General features: G+C 37.1%; 2 protein-coding genes and 1 non-coding gene across 11 annotated transcripts in view; all 3 read left to right on the plus strand.

Annotated features, from left to right (window-relative positions):
* ehbp1l1b (EH domain binding protein 1-like 1b) overlaps window positions 1-1898 on the plus strand; it is a 37789-nt gene extending 35891 nt beyond the window's left edge. For 7 of the 8 annotated variants that reach the window (XM_030154847.1, XM_030154849.1, XM_030154848.1 and 4 more), the window contains 2 exons: window positions 264-378; window positions 1040-1127. In XM_030154847.1, coding sequence (XP_030010707.1) covers window positions 264-378; window positions 1040-1127 — 203 coding nt within the window. Of the gene's footprint in view, window positions 1-263; window positions 379-1039 lie in introns of all 8 variants that reach the window. The other variant, XM_030154846.1, reaches the window with a different exon arrangement.
* Window positions 1899-4431: 2533 nt separating this feature from the next.
* trnae-cuc (transfer RNA glutamic acid (anticodon CUC)) lies at window positions 4432-4503 on the plus strand. The gene has a single exon. It is a non-coding gene; the product is annotated as a tRNA-Glu (tRNA).
* Window positions 4504-5032: 529 nt separating this feature from the next.
* Window positions 5033-11117, plus strand: LOC115433444 (CAAX prenyl protease 2-like). Of its 2 annotated transcripts, XM_030154869.1 has the most exons (8): window positions 5033-5257; window positions 5351-5453; window positions 6892-6975; window positions 8510-8588; window positions 8730-8897; window positions 9058-9129; window positions 10668-10730; window positions 10808-11117. In XM_030154869.1, the coding sequence occupies exons 1-8, from the start codon at window positions 5121-5123 to the stop codon at window positions 11026-11028; spliced, it is 927 nt and encodes a 308-aa protein (XP_030010729.1). In that variant the 5' UTR covers window positions 5033-5120; the 3' UTR covers window positions 11029-11117. The 2 variants fall into 2 exon arrangements, with proteins under 2 accessions (XP_030010729.1, XP_030010730.1); XM_030154870.1 differs by lacking the exon at window positions 6892-6975.
* The last annotated feature ends 6184 nt before the right edge of the window (window positions 11118-17301 follow it).

The raw sequence follows: 17301 nt of genomic DNA on the forward strand, positions 1-17301 counted from the left end.
TCTATCTATCTATCTATCTATCTATCTATCTATCTATCTATCTATCTATCTATCTATCTATCTATCTATCTATCTATCTATCTATCTATCTATCTATCTATCTATCTATCTATGTCTTCTAGCTTCTTTACACTCACTCAAATATCTTCCCCTAGTAAAAACAATACAGATAAGACACACAAATAAACATCTGATAAATAAACAGAGCAGACCTCCATTATCTGATTTTGTTTCATACTCTATTCTGTCCCATTCTGCTTCAGACTGGCAGAAATCGTCCACTCAGCAGCAGAGGGAACAGCTGCTTCTCCAAGAACTGGTCTCTTTGGTCAACCAGCGGGATGAAATCATCAGAGACATCGATAAGAAGGAGAGAGTGTAAGTGAATGTGTTTGTGCAAGAGCCTATTGTGAGGAAAAAGAAAAGGAATATACCAAAACCCTGAATTTAACTTCGCAAATAGTTCAGATCCTTCCACTGGATCGTTACAGCAGTGGTTAATATTTTTCAACGTCTTTAACTCTTGAACAGTTTTAACTGATGCAGTGAGTAGTTTCTCATATTTCAAACAACCATCAGTTTGTTAGAGAGCATAAAGATTGGACTGTGTTTCAGTGGAAAAAGGTCATGTGGTCTGATGAGTCCAAATTGAACCTGTTCCAGGATGATGGACGCATCAGTGTGAGAAGAGAGGTGGATGAAGTGATTACCCATCATGCCTAGTGCCTATAGTGCAAACCTGTGGGGGCAGTGTAATTATCTGGGGTTGGTTTGTTTGGTCAGGTCTAAGTTCAGCAGTAATACATGTCCATAAAATGATATAAATAAATGTTATGACGCGGTACCACATTATTTAAATCAAAGCCAAAGGCAGTCCAGGTAAATATCACAATGTAGGACTTGTTCTAACCAGGTGATAGTGACCTGAAAATCAAGTCAACTGTTGCATAATGTACATTCTTTATTCTTAAATTACAAGCAGTTTACCTACAGTTACTCATATGTGCACTAAAATGTGTTTGTGTGTGTTTGTGTGTAGGGCACTGGAGGAGGATGAGCGTCTGGAGCGTGGTCTGGAGATGAGGAGGAGGAAGTACAGCAACAAAGACAAATGTGTTCTTCAGTGAGAAGTGAACAACACTTCTCTGATGTTTTAGTGCCTTTGTTTTACCCAGAGAACTGGATGTAATATTTTTCTCAGCATAAAAGCCTCATCCCAGAGGCAGTTATGGAACTTTTTCATTAAAAGTTTCATTTTTTGTCTGTCTTAAAATAGTATTTTGATCTATAGCCTATTTTTATTTATTAAAATTATGTGTCCGATTGTTGTGATTTCATTGCACATATGTTTTTCTTTATTTTTTTTTTTTTTTTGTCTTTTTGTGTTTCGATGTATATTATTTCCTAGCCTATTTAGTACTCAAACACCTGTTTTTTTGTTTTTTTTAAAAGGTTCCTTAGTTATCTGGGATTAGGGCTAAAATGTGCCTTATATTTGGTTTGAAGTTTGATCTAGAGATCTCTTGCAAACATTTGAAGTGCATTTAAAACAGAAAAAGATAGTTTACTGTTGTTTATAATCTGCACACATTAAAATGTTATTTCTAGTGGTAACCATATTACATTTCAGAAGAAGATCCACACATATAAGAAAAATATGTCACTATGTGAAAACATCTCAAAAAAAAAAAAAAAAAAAAAAAAAAAGAATGTGACAAATCATGAGCTGGACTCAAACCACATCTTAATGAGTACCATGTTTTCAAGGTGACAACCCCCAATGATTATGACATTATAGTAAAATCAGTTCCATTTATTGCTGCAAAATATTTGACTGTAGCTCTTCAGTATTTCTTCCTAAATGGAGTCACCATCACTTGTGTGCACATGAAAGATATGCAACATAGTCAAGTTAAACCCAAGGTGCCTTGAATCAATCACATGTGTGGTTGTGACTTTTTTCACAAAATGAAACTGCCTCCTCATTTCTTTGTCGTATGTGACTGTATGCATGAATTCTGCATGTAAGAGGTGTGTGAATAAAGTGGTACACTGCTTCATGTCATCACATCTACTGAACACACATCACACACTGTATAACTGAAGTTGCTGCCTTTATTTATCGGGGGGGAAATGTTGATGTAACATCAAACTGATGTAAATGTGATAAAGAAAAATAAATGTTGGTTGGTTGCTTAAATTTTCCCTGACTGGATTTTGTTTCTTTTATTGAACAATAGTGATGGGACTTTTGGCTCTTTGAAGGGAGCCGTTCAATCAGGAGCCGTTCACTGAAAAGAGCCGTTCAAAAGACTGACTCTTTTATGTTTTTTGTAATATTTTGAAACACCAATGTTTTAATGACTTAATTGGCTACATGTGATGATTGACATTACATTTTAAAGGTGTTTAATTGGCGCGGCAGTAAATATTATCTTACTGTAAAAAAGAAAAGTTTGTTCAAATGTGTGGGCTAAATACATGACATGAGAGGTGACATTAGGCAAATGCTGGAATTGGACCAAAAACATCACGGTACATTATGTGCACTAGTAGCCTAAAAACTGAAGAAGAAAATAAAACATTTTCTCATGAAATAACATTTTATTCTCCTCAAAACAAGAACAGTAAATGTGTGTAAACATACAGAAAAAATGCACAAACACAAAAGCGATTTATCATTGCAATTACAATAAATAACTTAACAACTGTAGTGCATTATCCCTCAGAATAAGAACAATAAATGTGTGTAAACATACGTAAAAAGATGCACAAAACACAACAGTGATTAATCACTGTTATTAATCCAAAAAAAATAAAATAAAATGTGCGGCTCTTTACAAAGACTCAGTTCCCATCATTCATTTCAAAGAGCCGTTCAAAAGATTCGATTCGTTCATGAACGTCACATCACTATTAAACGAAGATAGCTTAAAGTATCATAAAGGCTTTTTTCACATGTGTTCTTTTTGCTGTTTCTGTTTGGTTTCTATTACATTTAGTAATGGATAACATTACATGTGAGGGGATGATAACACATTACTTCATATAGTATGAATCAATCTCAAGAAGTATGTTTAAAAAAAAACATGGGTCCTACTGTGCATGGAGACATTGCATCTAGTCTAAATCTAGTGATGAAAAATAGCTTAAATTATCTATTTTAATCCTGCATGCATACTGCAGGATGTTTATTTTATTTTGTTTTATTGTAATGACTCTATAGGCCATACATTCATTCATTCATAAAAACCCAGAAGGTCCATTAAAAATATTTGAAGCTGTTTTCGTTATATCCACACCTCAGATAGTTTAACCATCTGGACGCGGTCTGGTACAAGGAGAATATTTCACACTTAGGTGAATGGGGCGGCCATTTTTGTTTTGCTTTAGAAACAGACGCTCAAAAAGAAAATAAGTAAAGATGTTACAGTGTACCAGGTGCATTTATGAATGCCACAGTAAGTTTATGTCTGCATAATTAGGTCAAATACATTTCATTTGACAGAGTGTGTCACGGTTTACTAGAGTTTGGCGAGTGCTTGTTTATTTATTTGTTTGTTAACCCTCTGGTATCTGGCTGTGCCTTTTAGGCACACTTTGCACTTCGTGTTAAAAAACTTCATATTATTTTTCACAATTTAAATAAGGTTAGAATTCAAAAGTTGTTCATTTTTGCATGATCTTTAAAATTCTGGCCACCAACCAAAATGTGCACATTGAAAACAAAAGAAAATTACAAGACAAGCATCTGTCTCCCAAGTGTGCCTAAAACGCACTATTTCTTCCATTTGATATGTAGGATTAGGGCTGACCTTGATTTACTAAAATAAAATCAAATTAGAGCAGAAAAATAAATCAATATGTAATATTTAATAGTTTGATTTATAGGTGTGCATTTTACGCACACTTGGTGACAGATGCTAGTATTTTTGAACATTTCACCAAGCGACAAAAATAATAATGCAAATTCACCAGTGTTGGAGTTAATCATTGACATATGCCAGGATGAAAAAACCTAATATGTGATCCATTTTTTGTGTAGTATATTGAATTTTTTTCTTTCTTTTTTTTTTTGTTTTTTTTTGCATCCAAAAAATGGTTTGTTTACATTACAAACATGGCATTTAAAGGGTTAAAAAATGTGACAATTATTGAGTATTTGGTATTATTATGGCTCAAGTTGATGAAATAGAAAAAAAAGTGTAAAAGAATTAAAAACAAACTGTATGAATTTTTTTTTTTTTTTTTTTTTACATTATTCCACAAGTGTGCCAAAAAGGCACACTTGGTGCTTAGTAAGGGCCTTGGTAGACGGGATACCGGAGGGTTAATTAGTCAGTTTGTTGGCGAATTAAACAACCATATGATTCAACACTTCGCGTGCATCTTTTGAGTTTTATCTACTGATTCACAGCTTTTATTTTCAGCTCCCTGGTGGTCTAGTGGTTAGGATTCGGCGCTCTCACCGCCGCGGCCCGGGTTCGATTCCCGGTCAGGGAAATTCGCTTTTGATCCTCATCGATAACAGGCATGGTCATCTTTCTTGTGTTTATTGCCATTTCAGTAAACAGAGCTGACGTTACTAGGAATGTACTGCAGTGGTTTGGTGCATTCATAGAACGTGGAGTAAATAAGAAGCATGCAGTGAAAAACAATAAAACAAAGATGTAAAAGAATAAACACATGAGCTAAAGTTCAAAATATACAATATACAATGTGGGTTGAGTGAGACTGTAATGGTTCCGGTTATGGTTCTGTGGAGTTAGAGTAAGTAATTAGCAGGGCAGTCAGCAGGTGCCAGAGCAGAACATTTGGTGTGGCTCGTTCTGGTCACACCAGAGTAAAGCTCCCAAAATAGTAACACCCTACAGCTGATCAAGTGTCAGCCTTAAGAAAAAAATTAAATCAACCTTTGTCTGGTCTAATCTACCAGCATGTTTGTGTGTGCATCCTCCCACTACAGCATTAGTACTAATCAGCTTGCCTCTGCACTCCATGTCTCCACCCTAAGTAGACCTTCTAATCCTGACTGACACCTGAACCGGCACATCGAACCCTGATGGAGCACTGCTGCATTTACCTCCACTTCCTCCTCCAAAGAAACCCTCAGCTCTGCCATGTTTGAACCTGAACATGCCGCTGTACACCAAGAGGACCATGCAATTTCAAGGTGTTGGGTGGGTGTGTTGAACTGTCTCCTGTTATCCTGTCTGTACGTTGGTAGTTTGTACATCTGGAGGAGCAGCTTACCCAGGTACATAACTCACTATATGTTCTGTCAGGGTGCTGGGTAGACCTGCTCCTGAACTGCTCTGCTTTATGTGTGTGTGTGTTTATGTGTGTAAAGGGACCATCCCAGTGTAATAAAGCGTCGTTGTGTCAGTGTCTTGTTGGTCTCTGCCTTGTCACCGGCAGTGGTGAAGACGTGGATGCACTGGTCTGATGTCAGGGTGAGTGCAAAATGCTACACACATGTTACCTGCAGTAGTGAATACATTACTCACACATGTAAATCGCTGCTAACTGAATTAAACATGTCCTATTCACAGTAAATAATAATAGATATATCATAGACAGACACAAACATGTGATTACAAAAGCTATTTTATGAAGACTTTATTCTGTAATACAATTATTTCAAATAAAAATGTACATTTATATCAGGGTTTATACATGATATTTCACAAAATTGTTTCCAGAGCAACTGTTGACATTTTAATTGTAATTTGGCACTGATATGAGCACCAAATAGGAAGTTTGTGTTTTATTTTTCAGAAAGGCCTACTGGAAAACTGGATTTTATGATTAGTAAAGCAGGCATTGTGCTGAAATGTCCACAGGAGAGATCCAGGAATGCAAACAAAACCACAAGACAGCTTAGATAACCATCAGTCTTAAGTCAAAGCCAGAGAGCAACAGGTGATCTAATCATGACAAACCTTTCTACAGAGAGGTCAGAGGTCAGTGTTAGTCAAAAAGGACTGAAGATTTAAGTACTTTCTCAAGGATACTGAGGCCAAGTGAAGTGTACTCTCAGAGGGGAAAGTCCCATGACACTGTGTGAAGGCCAGTGTCCTCTTTTCCAGGGAATATTGACTTTAAAAGCCACTGTGTGAGGTTAAACATGAATGTCATAAACCACAGTGAAACAAACCATAATGAAAAAAGTGGTGCCAGGCACAGTAAACCCCGCCCCTCGCATGTATTGTAGCTTATTTTGACATAGATCCATGGATCAATTGCCTCTATTCATGTACCAAGTCTGAAGTAATTTTACACAAAATTGATGTTTTTATAGACATTGAAATTTCGCCCATTGTAAGTAAATGGGAGGGGAAAAAAAGATTTAAAAAATTCATAAAAAATTTGAACTTTGACCTACTTTTCCCAAAATGTAATCACATCTATTCTGGGTCACTGCCAATCTATGAACCTAATTTGGTATGAATTCAACCAATAGTTTTGCTGCTACAGACATATGACATTTTGCCCATTATAAGTAAATGGGGGGGGGGTTAAAAATTCATAAAAATTGAAACTTTGACCTATTTTTCCCAAAATGTAATCACATCTATTCTGGATCACTGGCAATCCATAAACCAAATTTGGTATGAATTCAACCGATAGTTTTGCTGCTACAGTCATTTGAAATTTCACCCATTATACGTAAATTGGGGAAAAAAAGAATTGAAAAATTCATAAAAATGTGAACTTTGACCTACTGTCCCCAAAATGTAATGACATCTATTCTGGGTCTCTGGCAATCTACAAACCAATTTTGGTATAATAGTTTTGCTGCTAGAGTGTTAACAAACTGAACCAAAAACAATACCCCTTGCCTCCCCTTCGGGGGGCGGGGTAACTAACAAAGCTACTCTGCCTGTGCAGGTCGGTGCATCTGTTTGGGAGCTGATGGGAATTCGCTTGGATGGTTTTGTTCCTGCAGCCGTACTGCCACTGCTCCTAACAATGGTATATCAGATAGTGTCTTTAAAATCTGAACAATATGATTCATAAAACCCTAATTTCATCCATTGTATTTATAGTTTTCAAAGTTCAAAGTACTGGTTTTGCTCTTTTGAACTTCAAGAACTACCAGGAAGAACGATGACCTAGACAAATGAGAATGTACACAGACAAGTCCATCTTATCTTCGCTCATTACTCAACCTCCATGACATCAGTTGTTCTCTTTGTTCCAGCAGATTTATCATCTTGCTCATCCCCAAAATCTGCCCTATTTTTGGTCACTCTTCATTGCACTTTTCTGCTGTTTATGACTGGAACCATTTGCAACATAACTAAAACTCGTGTCATTTATTTCCACTCTCTTCTGTTAAAAATATAGTGAAGGCAACAGTTCATGACTGCTCCACCTGGTTTTTGTCATTTTCATTTTATACGTATCACTGTTGTGAATGAAATGATATTGTATTTTGTGGATAAATGTTTTTTGTTGTTTGTTTTTCCATGCCTTTGTGCTACCTCTAAGCCAGGTCATCATTATAAATGTGAATTCTCAATTAACTTACCTGGTTAAATAAAGGTTAAATAAAATAGAATGTCAGGTTATTGGTTCGGTTCCTATTAACTTTTACTGGGTCCTTGTCTTACAGTAACAAATAATTGTTTATGATTCAAGACTTTCTTTTTATGATGATTTCACTGATAGGTGTCCACGTACTAAAACTAAAAGCCTTATTATGAGATGAGATTTCATTCAAGTATCAAAAAGTTCAAAGGCCTCACTCAGGCTCAGCTTTTATTTTCTCTGATTTGGTTGTTCCAGTTTTAGATTTATTAGATTAAATTCCAGCAGGAAAAGCTGAAAGAGCAGTTTTTACACAGATTTGTTATAAAGTGAGTCCTCTATCTCTGAATAAAGTGTGATCAATCTTTGAAAGGATTGTGCTGAAAGACAATCAGCTGAAAGTCAAATATAGATTTTGTCCTTTTTTGATTTTTATATGGTATAAAATAATATAATGACAAATAGATTATGGACTGAGACACACGTTTCATAGGGAAAATTTCCCATTTTCAAAATTTTCCATCAAATCTTTTGGTTTGAGAACAGATTAAAAACGCCTTCAGCCTTTCAACTCTAAGTTGCATGATTTTCAATGATAATTTCACCTCACAGGAGTCATTTAAATAGTTTTACTAACCTACAAAACTGCGTTTCGTTCCATTGAAATGGATAAGGAGTGAAGGTACTCAGAGCTAAGTAGTTTTGCAGCCTTCTTCCATCATTATGTTGATTCTTCTTCCCTCTTTAAAATGTTTTATTTACATAGCATTTAAATTGTCGTGACATTTGAGAGATTGTTTTCATTCCCAGCATGATACCATGTGGCTTTACTATCTCCATAAAATATATTTTCAGTAATATCCCAGTAGCAGGTCAAAAATACATCCTGCAGTATGGAGATCCTCCTCTGTCATCTTTTTATACACGTCCCATGGCTGTGGCTGCTGTAAACAGCTCATTTCCCTGTATACATCAGGTATTTTATCTCGGTCCACTGGTTCATTCTGTGATGGAAAACCCTAAAGGATTCACTGGGGAACTGCAGTCAGCAGTAGGTGAGTTAAACGCTACAGGCATTCGGCTGTATAAACATAAAAACTATGACTGTTATATTGCATGGACTGGTTGAGTTGAACACATGCGCCTGCATGAGTTCGATGTGTATGTCATCATAAAGTCTTAACTTTATTCACCAGATGTCCAGTCATGGAGGTTGTGTGTGGAAGATGCAGTGTGGCTCAGGAACCAGGTGGTGGCGCCAGTGACAGAGGAGCTGGTGTTCAGAGGGGCCATGCTGCCCATGCTGGTGCCCTGCACAGGACCCAGGGCCGCTGTCTTCTTGGCTCCGCTGTTTTTTGGAGTTGGTAAGGCTGCATAGGTTTACAACTGATATATACACACCTCAAACTAAGACACAATTTACAATATATATGTACTCGAAATTATATGAAAACAAGTTAACTTCAATTTTTTATACTTTTAACCAAGTGAAGCTCTGTTCATCTCCATTTACTGTCATTCTAGCTCATTTCCATCATATCATAGAGCAACGACGTCTCCATAAGGACAGAATGAGTGTCATCCTCATGGTGTCAGGTCAGTGGCTTACACACCTGCCCTTCATAAACCTACTGTGAAACTACAACACAAAAGGTTCAGATCAGTCAAACAACTGCATCCCATAACTGTTGCCTTCCATATTTCACTGACTCATGCACTGAAATTAAATGTGGTTCTTGAGGCTGTTCCAGTCAGGAGTTTTAGAATCTTGCTTCCATTTAGTAAACTAGTCTATTTCCATGGGTTTTGAGTGGAACCATTACCCTGTCATGTTCCACTTTCAATCTTGTTAATTGTTTGTTTGCCATTTGTTTATTATTCATTCTTGTGTTTAAGTGAAACCAGTCTGCCTACTCTTTCTGTGCTACTCAGTAGGCAATTAATCACCACCAAACAGTGGCTTTAGTCAGCAGTATCTGCACACTCTTTTTCTGCTGGGTTCTCAGATTTATAGAATAGAATAGAATAGAATAGAATAGAATAGAATAGAATAGAATAGAATAGAATAGAATAGAATGAAAAAGAAGGGGAACATTCTGACAGGATCAAAATCTGATTCCTGAACCAGAACTGCACCCTTACCATGTCAGCACAAAAGGGCTATAGATGAACCCTGGATGATGACATATTAAATATGAGTTTTCCAAATTACATCAATAGTCGCTTTTCCAGTGACCCCCAAATTGCATGAATATAACTTGCACATAAAAATTTACCCAATGGAAAAACGAGAATTTCGCCAAAACTCTCGTTTTTCGATGAAAAGTTTTTGCACTTGCAAGAGGTGGTTTTTCAGGCATAGTGAAATCAGCATATCACGCAAATCTGCAATGGGAAGACCTTTTTGCACAACCAGAGTCATGTGAACAAAAAAAACAAATGCTGATGGATGTTACAACAAGTGATGAAGAAGAGTTTTCAAACAAACGTGTGGTGTGTGTGGACACATGAGGAAACCCAATCATTTTTTAATTTTGTACAGGATAGAGGGGTAACGAGCATTCTAGATTCAAAACAACAGATATTTATGTTCATCACTATGTTTATGGAATGATTTCTCCTGACATCTTGCCATAATAAATAAACAAATCATTTGTGATTAAATGGAAAAACTGACATTACACAGTTCTGTTTTTTCGACACTTAATAAATATCGGTAAAGTTTTGCACATATGTCAGATGGAAAAGTGACTAATGCCTCTGTATAAATGCCTACATGCAATGATTTTATTGATGAATGTGAAGTCCTGGGCGGCACAGTGGTGTAGTGGTTAGAACTGTTGCGTCACAGCTAAAGGGTGTGTGTTCTCCTCGGGTCTTTGTGGGTTTTCTGTGGGTACTTTGGCTTCCTCCCACCATCCAAAGACATGCACTTAAAAGGTTAATTTGTCAGTCTCCATCGCCTATAGGTGTAAATGTGAGAGTGAATGTTTTTTTGTCTGAACTGGCCTTCACCCACTGGTAGCTGGGATAGGCTCTGGCACCTCCACAACAGCTCATGAGGACTAAACAGTTCAGAAAATGGATGCCAGGATGTGAAAATCTTTCTTCTTTGTGCTGTTTTTTATTTATAGGGATGCAGTTCTTATATACCACTGTGTTTGGTGCCTATACTGCCTTCATATTCATGAGAACTGGTAAGATGTAGAACGGAGAGCGCTCCAACATGCCAACACTTATAACTCATGCTCATTAACTCTTTCTCCTTTTAAAGGTCACGTTGTAGGTCCCATTTTGTGCCATTCATTCTGCAACAGCCAGGGTTTGCCTGACATCAGCTCTGCCCTCAAACACCCTCAACGTCCTGCTCTGCTATTCTCATACCTCATGGGACTGCTGTTGTTTTTGGTGCTGCTCTTCCCATTGACAGACAGCTTTTTCTACGGTGTTATTCCCATCTGCAGTCTGGCTCCACCTCCAGTGTCTGCATGCTAAATTAGATTAAATATATTCCTGCTCTTATGACTCCTTTTTTGTAACTCTGAAGTTAATTTTAAAGCAAAAGTTAAAGTATTTTTATAGTGTCTGTGTTTCTCTGCTTTTATATGTGTGGGTGTGTGCACATGAGAAGCAAACGATTCGAGCAGTTCAGACATTTCCTGCATGGTTGAAAATATTTCCTACTGTATTGAAACTCAACACCAGTACAACTTTCCCTGGCAAAAAGAGAAAAAGAGAGAAGTGTGCTTGAGTGTGAGAGGCAGAGAAAAACAGATCAACTGTGAAAGTGAATGAGTGAAAGGGGAGGGTAGGAGAGAAGACTGTGGCACTGGCAGACAAAGAGTCATACAAAATGCAGACATGAAGGCCAACAAACAACAGAGGGTGAAGACAGAGAGCTATGCAAACTCTAATAGGACAAACAAGGTTAGAAAGGCAGACTTGAAGAGAAAATTGTAAAAGAGACAAGAATCAAGAATGATTTTAGCCAGCTGTAACAAGAGCATTGCCAGCAGACATGAGGGAAAAACACAAAAATATGAAAATAAAGATTAAAGAAGAGAAAAGGAAAAATGGAAGAGAAAGGTGGGGGGGTGAAGGAACAGTTAGTGTATCCCCTGAGAATTAGAGAATGTGGAGAGGAGAGGAGAGGAGAGGAGAGGAGAGGAGAGGAGAGGAGAGGAGAGGAGAGGAGAGGAGAGGAGAGGAGAGGAGAGGAGAGGAGAGGAGAGGAGAGGAGAGGAGAGGAGAGGAGAGGAGAGGAGAGGAGGGTCAGTGAAAATGATGTAGAGCTTGGTCTTAAAGGTTGACACAACATGTCAAAGTACTGAGATTTATGTGAAAGGTTAAAAACTAATAATTATAGACCAGTATTTACCAGCCAGACCTGGGACACTCATAACAACAGTCAGACTCTGGACAGTTAAGGGTATTTATATTTATTGAAAAATGTCTTGGTTTAGGACATTAAGCCTGGAGTCCACTGGATGATTCAGCTGTGAGCGTCCTGCTGCAGTCTTTCTCCATTACCTTTATGGGAACTTTAACTAACGTTGTGGTCACAATCTGTGATTTATCTTCAAATCAGCTCTGAAATGTTGGAAAAATTAAGTTTAAATGGATTAAGGAAGTTTTTTTCTAGTTATGGAAGGAAAGACTGCTAAAGTCCTACTGTGCCTCGACATCTCTTTCATACGTTTGAACAGGAATATTTCCAGTTCAACAAACTCTTCAGCTGCTTGGCCTCTGAACATGTGGGGATTTGGGTGACTTCTGGCATAGATCAAGCTTGACAGCAGTTTTTACAAGAAACATCTCTATTATTGATTCACCAACCTAGTGTTTTTCTCAGTTGCATCCAGATAAAAATCGCACAACCTCAGATTTGGCAGTTGGGCTTAAGGTGACCACCGCCTCAAAAGATTTGGGAGGACAGTAGAAAAACACAGAGGAAATATGTTATTTAACTTACCCACACATAGCTGGTCTGCAGAAGATTTTAGCATTGTGGTTAGGACATAATTTACCTTCTTTTGCTGATGCTGAATCAGACAGTTTGTTTCTTTGCTTTTTGGGGGGGATTTTCAACAGCACGCTTAAACTCCAAACCAGGTCACAGAGGGATGTGGATATGGTATGTTGTGGTACAATGTGCAATATTTGTACAGAAGACCTGAGAGAATAGGAGGAAATGGTGCAGTGAGAAGTCAGACTTGTGGTTTTGTTATCTCAAAGGTACATGTCGGACGCCTGTCTGTCTCCTCCACTCCGACAAAATTTTGTGTCCTGTCCCTTTTTTTTGTAGTTGCTTTCTTTTCTCCACACTGTTAATGCACTTACCATTACACGCACCAATACACACACAAATGACTCCATCTGTGGAGAAATGGCTGTATCGTGAAAGACACTACAAAGAAGTGTAAGATGTCTGTGTGTGTGTGTGTGTGTGTGTGTGTGTGTGTGTGTGTGTGTGTGTGTGTGTGTGTGTGTGTGTGTCTGTGTGTGTGTGTTATGTAGAGATGGCTGTGTCAATGGAAAAGCTTAGCCTATCGTCTGGTAAAGGAATAATCTGTCAGGAATTATCCTCTCCCCACACTCTCTCCATCTCCTTTTCTGCTTTTCTGCACTTTTGTAAACCTTAACACATCTCTGCTGCTCTTCTAACAGAGTTTATCCTTGTCAGAGGTTTGTTTAGACATGTGTAATTCGTATTGTGCAGCAAACTCCCACTGCAGTCCAGCTGATCATATATTATCGTCACAGAGGTCTTGCTGGCCTAGTTTCTGTCTCCAAATCTGGACTGTTTTTGGATCGACAGAGCTTAGACTGTAGACCTTCAAACAGCAGCCATGTTTGTTTCAGTCTTTCCACAAGGAGATTCATTTGTAGATCTTCATTTGTTAATTTTTTTTTCTACAGTTTCATGTTTTTCAGGTTCAATCCCTTCCTGTTAACAGATACAGCCCTCTGAAACCCTAAATTGTTCCAGTGGATAATGGCAGAAGCTTTGTTTGTACTGGGCAGCTCCCAGGTGTTAACATATGTGAAACTGAGCATTGAAGGAGAAGGACATGGCTGAAAGGCTTACTTATACCTTATTCCCTGGTTAAGTAAAGGTTAATGGAGGTCAGTTGGCATGTAGACACAGCTTAGAGGAAAACTGTCATGCGTTATTTGCAACTAGCTCATATCTCCATCTGAAAGTGTCCAAACATTTTTAGTTGATGGTTTGGTAACTGAAAACTTGGGCTGGCAGGGGATTATTCCTTCTAGATTTGAAAATGGGATAGCGACCCCAGTCTGCTCAGATGTTTGCGGTGGAGATTTGTTGACAGTTTGGGTGTGGAGGGAGGGCATTTGTGTCTGCTATGAAAGATGAAACGTATGCACCCTGTAGAAGAAGTGGATAAAAGTATCGTCTTTTTCCTCCACTCCACAGAAATCACCAGGAATGCCTACACTCTATTATTTAACCACAAGGCCGCAGCTAATTGCTTCAGTGTGTGTGCGCGTGTGTGTGTATGTGCTTCATAGGACACCAGTGGTTGGGAAAAATGAACAACTGACGTGTCCTTCTGTATGTGATATAAAACCCTTCAATAGCCTAACTGGTGCAGTTTGTTCGCCGCTGACCCCAGACAACAAGATAATAACAATGAAGTTTCCTTGACATCAGTGCAGAAGATTGGTGACCAACAGATTAACCCTTTCATACACAGTGGTCACTACAGTGGACAGTTGTTCCACAGCTGTTCTCTTGTATATTCATGGGTTTTGTTGTTTTAGTTCCATATCAGCTGACACAGTGGAGGCTTATGCAACATCCCATAAACTGACATTCATACCATTACTGTAACTTACTGGAACATTACTGTTCTTGATAAACCTGATCTACAGTAACATGTTTGAGTGTAAATCAATTGCTCATTGTTATTAGGCTGTAATTAACAGTTTTATGAAACAAAAAGTTTTTTTTTTTTTTTTTTTTTTTTTTCCATATTATCTCCATGAAGTGAGTAATAACTACAATTAGAGTATGACAAATTCTGAGAAAACATCAGATTAGCAGCATTACATATGTTTTTATTTCGTAGTTTTCACACAGTATACCATTTTCTGTTACTGCATTTTAAATAAATACATGTTTCTTTGCGTCAAAAATGAGTGGACATTTTTGTAAGTCCATGAAAAATAGGTTCATTAAAAAAAATCAATTGCATTGTTTTTTCATGCCTAAAGAGGAATAAAAAGGTTCTCATATTTCATGCATGAAAGGGTTAATGGCTGTCCTGTTTTTTGTTTTGTTTTTTTTCCAGCTGGAGCTAAAATAAAGAAAATCCTTGTTACATATTAAACAGAAGTAGTGAAAAGCATGACGCTTGTAAAAGAGATGACTTTTCAGACTGTTGGTCCTGCTGGAGCTACGGGTCACCTACCCAAACTTAAAATCTGATACATATGAAGCACTATAGGAATGTAAATAAATACTTTTACTACAGTACTTGTACTTTATTTGAGTATTTACATTGTGTGTAGCATATGTCATTGTCCTTCACAGACAAATACTGAACTCTTCTTTACATTCATTTGACAACTTCAGTTAGAATTTGACACAGTAGTTATAATTAGATTTTGAAATATGACACATTAGAAGTCTACCACAGATTTCCAACCTTTTTCTGATTCAGATTTAGATGACTTCATCAATCCCAGATGCAATTCATTTGCAGAATTACACAAAGTATGATTCAATATACTACGTGTGGAAAAACAGGGCAGTAAGTTAAATAAAGTTAAAATAACTAGTAAAAAAATAGATAATTAAACAAATAACGGTGTGTTATGATAAACAGTAAAAAAGCACAGCCTCTTGTCTCTTAAAATGACTGAGTTAAATAACCTGAAACCAGAAGAAACTGAGGATTTGGAATATCAATTAGTTCTTTTTGGTTGCAGATAATAGCAGCGACCTGAAGCCATCTCCTTGAACTCTGGAGACAAAACATGATCAAGTTCACTGATAAAATTCTTAGCTTTCTTCATCACTCGACTCTCCCAGAGGGAACATATGCTCCTCTGCTGGACTCCAGTGATTTTGGAGCAGACTTTAATAAAGTTATTCAGGCTGGTCTAGTCTTTAGTGGAAAATCCATTAAACAAATAGAATAAAACAGACTTTTGATAAATGAACAGTAAATGTTTTTAACATCTTTACTGAAAAAGTTCAGCTTTGTAATCAAAAACATTCTGTTGTCCTTATTGGACAATAGACTCAGTGTTAATATCAGACTAAGATGACAGTCAAAAATAGTTCCAAGATATTTGTTAGACTCTACAGTCTGTGCATCTGTGCCATGAATGACGCTAGTTTTATGTTTAGTGTCGTGTCTGAAGTCAATAATCATTTGATTTGGTTTTGATAACCTCAAATGAAGATCATTATTATCACAGCATTAAACAAGCTTAATTAATGCAGGACCATGATCTGACTCTGAACCTTAAAGAAGGAATGAGTGAACAGTCTCATCAGAAAACTTAATGAGAAACCTGCTGTCCTGCAGCTGTCTGTAAAGAAGAAGAAGAAGAAGAGAAGAAGAAGAAGAAGAAGAAGAAGAAGAAGAAGAAGAAGAAGAAGAAGAAGAAGAAGAAGAAGAAGAAGAAGAAGAAGAAGAAGAAGAAGAAGAAGAAGAAACTACACACAGCCTTGAGCTAAACCTGTGTTTAGCTCATGTTGGATGTTTGCCCAGTGATGTTTCACAAAAAGCAGTGTGTAGTTGGTTTCACAGTTCTGATGTCTGTAAGTTGTTACCAGCTCTGCCAAATACAGATTTATATGTATAAACACGTCATATAGTTTCTTTACAGATATTAAATGTTCAGTCATTCAATGTATCACCTAAACTCAAAGACAGACAATATGTACAAAAGCTGGTTTTAGTTTCAGAACGATCAGATCTTTATTCTGTCAGATTTATCTGTAGTCTCTGTTTTTAATAGATGTAAAGTCATTCTACCTCCCCCTTCTTCAGCTCCGACAGTAACATGCTGCCATAATAGTGACGCTTTGCTATTAATAATCGAATGATGTCATATGCAATTCAGTGTCAGTCCAAGGCACCAGACTGTACTTTCCATTACATTTTGCTGCAACTACTTTTTCTGGGAGGATGTTGTTTCACATTGATTTATCAGCACTTAGTTAAAATGTCTGAAACCTTTCACCTCTGATAAGAAGAAATAACAGACAAAGGTCAAATGTATGTATATACAGTTAAATTCTGATCACATAAATACTTTGTGGAACATAATATATTTACATTGAAAGCTAAAATTTGCTTACATTATGATAAGTCTGAGCAATATGAGGAAAAAACAAAATTTAAGTTTTTTTTTGTTTTGTTTTGTTTTTTTTGATCCAGTACTGTAAAAAAGTGTTTCTTCAGACACACATTTTCCCATGCTTATCAAGTCATGAGCCAAAACATGTCAATGTGTTTTTTAAAAACATTCCCAACATAGTCTTGTGAACACATGTTCATTGTCACTTTATGAGATGTTTAATCACTTCTGCACCACTAATTCTGTTAATATATTGAAATAATTTTGGTAAAATACACTTTACCAGCTTTCCAGAAGCATCAAATGTGTGTTTTTTGGACATTCGGAGATTAAATCAAATATAGCAAAATGCAGAGCATGACATAATAATAAATGGTGATAAATCACCTACAGAAGATTAAATGTAGAGGAAAAAATCCTTCATCATTC

This window comes from Sphaeramia orbicularis, chromosome 14 (assembly GCF_902148855.1).
Source record: "Sphaeramia orbicularis chromosome 14, fSphaOr1.1, whole genome shotgun sequence".
Taxonomy (NCBI): Eukaryota; Metazoa; Chordata; class Actinopteri; order Kurtiformes; family Apogonidae; genus Sphaeramia; species Sphaeramia orbicularis.

Bases quoted from the DNA above. Each gene is read 5' to 3' on its own strand.
- LOC115433444 (XM_030154869.1), top strand. From the start codon at position 5,121: ATGTTTGAACCTGAACATGCCGCTGTACACCAAGAGGACCATGCAATT. The intron at 5,258-5,350 runs GTACATAACTCA...ATGTGTGTAAAG, and splicing joins TGGAGGAGCAGCTTACCCAG to GGACCATCCCAGTGTAATAA. The intron at 6,976-8,509 runs GTATATCAGATA...TGTATACATCAG, and splicing joins TGCCACTGCTCCTAACAATG to GTATTTTATCTCGGTCCACT.